Raw genomic sequence first — 6,364 nt, forward strand, 5'->3', positions numbered from 1 at the left:
GATCAGTGGTGGGCCATTAAGCAATCCCTTATTGGCTTCGAAGACAGAGCTAGCATGATGCTTAATCAAATAAATAATTGCAAAAATTTAGGTAATTATTTCTGGACCAAATGTCATGCAATTAAAATCTAAACAAAACTCTAAAAATGAAAGGAAAGTGGAATATGAAAACTTGGGAGTCACAAAGGTTCTTTTTGCTAGGCATATATAAAAGCAATAAAGCCTAAGATATTTAATTTCTTATCCACGAACGCACGTCCCTGTGACTCACCCCACAAGTGGTACCCATAAAAATCTAAAGTTCCTCAGCGGTATCAATTTTTTTTTAAAAAAAAAATTATAATATGTAAGACCATTTTGAAACAAATTTTTGTATTAGGGAATTAAAAAAGGTAAAATTTTAATGCATTTTTCTTCATATAAAAATGGGGCTGGATCGATTGGTGAGAGAGGGGCTTGCAATGTGAGAATGCAACATACCACAGGTTTGAATCGGACCTCCCGTTAATGAAATCAGAACCCTGCTTTAGTTGTATGCCATTTTGGATTCTTTCGCGCTCATGACCTAAATAAAAATCTGTTGAAGGCAAAAGCAAAAGAATGGACTTATGCATGGTGACCCTGTTTTAGTTGTCTGCCATTTGGGATTATTTCGTGGATATGCGTGCTCAAATGTGTAGACATAAATACATATAAGAACATCTTTTCCTTTGTGCTAAAGACCTTACCATCTTCAAAAGAACCGAGCCGTTGAAAGTTTTTTTCACAGCAGTACAGAGGATTGACGGACATGCCACACTGCCAGCATATATATATATATATATATACATAAATTTTTAAAAAATTCATTTTAAGTATACAAAAATTTTGAAAAATAAATATTTCCACTCTTGTGAAAATTATTTTGAAACTACAATTTAACATTTTTCGTGAAAAAATTTTGGCTCTCGCCCTAGCCACACCCAAGCAGTTCCAACAACCCTCTAAAAGATTTGTGACTTGTCTTTTCTCAAACACCACTAGAAAAGGAAGCATTGTCGGGAAGGGGAGAATGTGGTGAACCACACCTCGCGTGAGCCCAATTGCGGTTTTGTCGATGTTGGTATCTGTCGTTTTTGGTTAGTGTTCATACTATTTTCTTTTTCTTTTTTTTGCTGCATCAACGAATTGAAAATCTTCCATAGACTGGGTCCAACATATATAAAAAAAAAAGTTTAGGTCACACCTACCAATGGGTGGAGCGAGTGGGTCTGCATGGCAACATGTTTATTCAGAGGCAGGCGCAGAAAGAAAGTCATTAATAGAGTTTACATGGTTCATGATCTTCCTATGGTTAACCATGGGGGGGGGGAGGCACTTGGTCAAACCTCGCGCTCACGGAAATGGAAATTGGAGCATCTACTGACACCACGAACCCAGGACGTAAGCTTGTCGCTCTCATGAGTAGGCCTAGTTGATTGGATCAACCAGCCACAATCAATCGTTTTCTTCTTTTGTAAAATCTGTCGTGTCTTTTAAGATACATATTCCAAATTCATATAAAAATGACATTTTAAGTTGAATTTTTGGTAAAGCTATCCAAGATCGTGAAGTGGATCTGTGGGAGAGCAGAAGCGAATGGAATATTGGCCCTTATAAAACGATTTTTCACCATGAAATAAAGGAACGCATGATTGACGTTTGAAAAAAATTAGATTGGCTTATAAAGGAACATCTTCATAACTGGCATGAGAAATTGGTCGATCTCTAGCTCTTCCTTCCGCAGAGATGTTAGCTTGTTAAAGAAGAAGAAGCCTCGCTTTTGGAAAATGAGTAGAGTATCAGCCCAACGACACCTCCCGTGACTCCACCTTGCATTTGGGCATACGTCGTTTCTTCGTGATTATGCATAATATTTATTTTCGAAAATCATAATTTTTAAAATTTTCCAACATATTTGTCTTTCTTTTTTTTGGAATTCGGTAAGATAAACCTTGGCCCTCGTGAGAGTAACAATGCAATCTAAAAGGCTTTCTGGAACCTCTTTAACATCTTAGTTAGAGATATAAAAAGGTACCTGAGGTTAGATTCATATTTAAGAAATAATGTCCAATCAAATTCAAATTAAAATCAGATTTAGTTTTTAATAAATATTCCATAGCTAATGCCCTTACGTTTTGAATTTAAAATTCGGATTCAAATATTGAATTCAGATTATGAAATTAGATTTCAGATTGAGATTTTGACACTACTTTTTTCACCCAAATTTAAACCTGACTATGTGAACAACCAAAAAAAAAAACAAAAAAAAGCCAATATAACTGAAAGTAGATCGCATTTGAATCTGATCTGTTAACATCCTCAATCTTCCAAAGCATATGTTGGGTACAACATGTTGGTATCCGACAAAATTAATGCACTAAAAGCAGTCTCCAATTTAAGATCTTTTCTGTACATTAGTAGGAATGGACAAAAGAAATTGACAAAAGAACAAGTACACATGTAAGCTTGAGCTCCTACAGGCAATTGCTTACTCTTGGCAGACAATGCGGGATTGAAACCAGACCGATCGACGACGCCTTAATTTGCTGATTCATATATTATTGTTCCCCAACCTTTTCTTTTTTTTTTTTTTTTTGAAGAAAAAAAAAGAATTTGCTTCTTGGCTGGAAATTTCTGTCAAGAAAAATGTATATGTTAAATTTTACAAAATTTTGAAAAATCCTACATAAAAATTTTTGAAAAATTATATTTTGGCCCCTGTTAAAGTTTTGAAAATATAATTTAACATTCATGAATAATTCCTAGGCGGTTATTTATAAATATGTCAAAAGTTGAGTTATTATTCATAAATTTTTTTTTTTAATAAATAAATGAAACATATTTTATATGAGTATACATACAAATATCATTTTCTGACATATATATACGATCTAAAGCCATGACTGTCTGTTTGTCAGCCAAAAGGAGAATCCTACTGTCACTTTGATACCACTGAAAGAAAATTAAAAATGAAGCAATGGATGAGAAATAAAGAGAAAAAAAAAAGGGTGCCTTTATTAAAAACACAAGGTTGTTGTCGGCTTCGGCGGTATGAAATAATAATCTTATCTCATTTGAGATCCGTTTTTCTAAAAAAGAATGAACAACGATTCAAACGGCAAAGAAATAATAATCTGAAAGCAATAACGCGGTCCTTTCCTCATGAATTGGTCCTCCTCGTCAACATCATGCTCTCGGTATTCACCCCACGCAAAGTTCACTCTCCAAATCTTGTCACGATCCTCAAGTCTAGCCTCCCACCTTTATATTTATATTAATGAATTCCAAATAACAGTTAATCTCTGTGGCACCAGAAACGATGGCATCAACCATGAGAAGGGAACTGCTGCTGCAGCTTTTGTTCTTTCTTTTGAGTATATGTTCACCAAGAAAGACGGCTGCACAGCCGCTGAAGGCAGAAGCAGAAGCGCTTCTCAAGTGGAGAGACAGTCTCCAAGCTGCCCATGTACTGAATTCTTCTTGGTCGTTCCTCAACTCTAGCTATGCCCCCTGCCACTGGGATGGGATAGCTTGCAGCGGTGACAACACGAGTCTTGTCAAGATAAGTCTTCAAAACCAGGATCTTCGAGGTACGCTCGACCATTTCGACTTTGCTGCCTTCCCAAGTCTTGCATATTTGGATCTTAGAGGTAACAATTTTTATGGAAGCATTCCGGACGGTATAGGCAACCTCTCCAAACTTTCCTTCCTTGACCTGTCGGTGAATCAGTTTTCTGGCAGCTTACCGGAAAGTATGGCCAATCTTAAGAACCTTGTTTCTATAGACATGTCATTCAACTCGCTCACGGGCCCTCTCCCTACTTCTATTGGACAATTATCTAGTCTAGTGAATTTACTCATCCGTGACAACCATCTTACTGGGACTATTCCACAGACGGTAGGAGAGCTCACAATTCTCAACTTCTTGGACCTTGATACCAACTCACTTACTGGTTCAATTCCAACTCAGATAGGTAACTTGTCCAATCTGCACAGTTTGTTCCTAGGCTTTAATTTTTTGACTGGGACCATTCCACCAGAATTGTGGAAGCTCAATAAGCTCATCCAATTAGATCTGCAATCTAATGTTCTTCCAGGATCAATCCCTCCTTCAATAGGTAACTTGTCTGGCCTTTACTATTTAAATCTGAGCAATAACAGCCTCTTTGGCACTCTACCTCCTCAAATGAATAATGTCACAGGTCTAGGCTGGTTACTCCTTTCAGTTAACAATCTCTCTGGTTCTTTACCATCAGAAGTATGTAAGGGTGGTAAGCTCGTCAAATTTTCTGCTTACAACAACCATTTCACTGGATCAATACCAGAAAGCTTGAGGAATTGTACAAGCTTACATAAACTCACTTTAAGTAGGAATCAACTTAGTGGAAACATTTCAGAGGCATTTGGATCCTATCCGATCCTGTCCCGCATTTGCATGAGCAACAATCAACTAATGGGAGAGCTCTCACCAAACTGGAGCAGATGCCGTAATCTTCAATACATGGATTTCTCTAATAACCACGTCACTGGGAAGATCCCGAGTTCAATCTCTCAAATGCCAAAATTAGTGGAAATACACATTTCTACCAATTACATAACAGGAGAGATTCCAAGAGGAATAGGGGAACTTTCGTTCTTGCTGAAGATAGATATGAGCAACAATCATATTTCAGGTGGCATACCATCAGAGATTGGTATGTTAAAAAATTTGCTACAATTGGATTTGTCATCCAACAACCTTAGCGGACCAATACCTGAAGAGCTTGGGAACTTGGCAGGACTATCTATGCTGCTAGATCTTAGCCGTAACATGCTAACAGGGTCAATACCAGACCAACTTGGGAAGTTAAATCATCTGGCGAAGCTCAATCTTTCCCATAACAAGCTCATAGGTACAATCCCATCATCTTTGGCTGGAATGGTTAGTTTGACTTCAGTTGATTTGTCCTTTAACAGTCTCACAGGCCCGCTCCCAAAGAACCCTGCTTTCCAGAATGCTTCAGCACAATCATTTACAGGTAACCTTGACTTATGTGGAGGAGTTAATTTGCAACCATGCAAGCCTCCCGAGGGGGCGAAAAGTCAAAAGAAAAGTCGAACACTGGCGGCCATTATTACTCCAGTTTCTGCAGTTCTCGTCCTCCTATTCCTTGTCATTGGAAGTTTTACAGTTTGTCAAAAAGTAACCCAAAGAAGGCAAGATAAGGGGAGCATCAACTTCGAAACTTACCATGGAAATGATCTGTTTTCCGTGTGGAACTATGATGGTAGACTTGCTTATGAGGATATTGTCAATGCTACAAAGAATTTCAGTGACGAGTATATTGTTGGTACAGGAGCACATGGTAGTGTTTATAAGGTTGAACTCCCCACAAGTCAAATAGTGGCCGTGAAGAAGTTCAATCAAATGGATAATGATGTGCTAACAGACTCAGGATTTAGAAATGAGATTAAGACATTGACGGAAGTCCGCCACAGAAACATAGTCAAGCTCTATGGATCTTGTAAGCATCCTCAATGCTCATTTTTGGTCTATGAATATGTAGAGAGGGGATGCTTGGCAAAAATACTAAGCAATAATGAAGAGGCAAAGAGATTAGATTGGGAAAAGAGGGTGAATATCGTAAATGGTGTTGCCAATGCTTTGTCATACATGCATCATGATCATTCAATTCCAATAATCCATCGCGACATCTCTAGCAAGAATATTTTGTTACATCCAGATTTTGATGCATGTGTTTCTGACTTTGGAACCGCAAGATTACTAAACCCAGATTCATCAAATTGGACTGGCCTTGCAGGGACACAAGGCTACATGGCACCAGGTACGCAATAGAATTTTTTTAGCATGCAGCGATTTTTGCTTTATAGTGGCCTTACCCCATTAGATCCATCAATAAACCATGTTTATTTTTTGTGGGTGCTAACTAAAGATGACTAATTTGCTGCAGAGTTGGCATATACCATGAGAGTAACAGAGAAGTGTGATGTCTACAGCTTTGGGGTGGTAGCTCTTGAAATTCTAATGGGAAGGCACCCAGGGGAACTACTATCATCTTTGGTTATTCTCACAAAGCAAAAGCTTGATGTAAAGCTCTGGGATGTGCTGGACCAACGAATACCAGCTCCAGGGGACCAAGAAGCAGAGATGGTGGCTGCTGTAGCCAAGCTTGCAGTCATGTGCATAGACATGAAACCGGAATCACGGCCTACAATGCGCTCTGTTTCTCTGCATCTTTCCTCTCCCGGCAGAACGCATCATTTGTTCAAAGCCTTAAAGACAATCACTCAAACCGATATGAAGAATTGGAGCGCCTACTGGCACCACCAACCGAGGAAGTAA

The 6,364-nt window shown here is 38.4% G+C and overlaps 1 protein-coding gene across 1 annotated transcript; it reads left to right on the forward strand.

The window, feature by feature from the left end:
* The first annotated feature begins 3,340 nt into the window (after positions 1-3,340).
* On the forward strand, positions 3,341-6,364 carry LOC116267006 (MDIS1-interacting receptor like kinase 2-like). Its single transcript, XM_031648583.1, has 2 exons — positions 3,341-5,846; positions 5,973-6,364. Exons 1-2 carry the CDS (start codon positions 3,341-3,343, stop codon positions 6,362-6,364), a joined length of 2,898 nt encoding a protein of 965 aa, XP_031504443.1.

This window comes from Nymphaea colorata, chromosome 1 (genome assembly GCF_008831285.2).
Source record: "Nymphaea colorata isolate Beijing-Zhang1983 chromosome 1, ASM883128v2, whole genome shotgun sequence".
NCBI lineage: Eukaryota > Viridiplantae > Streptophyta > Magnoliopsida > Nymphaeales > Nymphaeaceae > Nymphaea > Nymphaea colorata.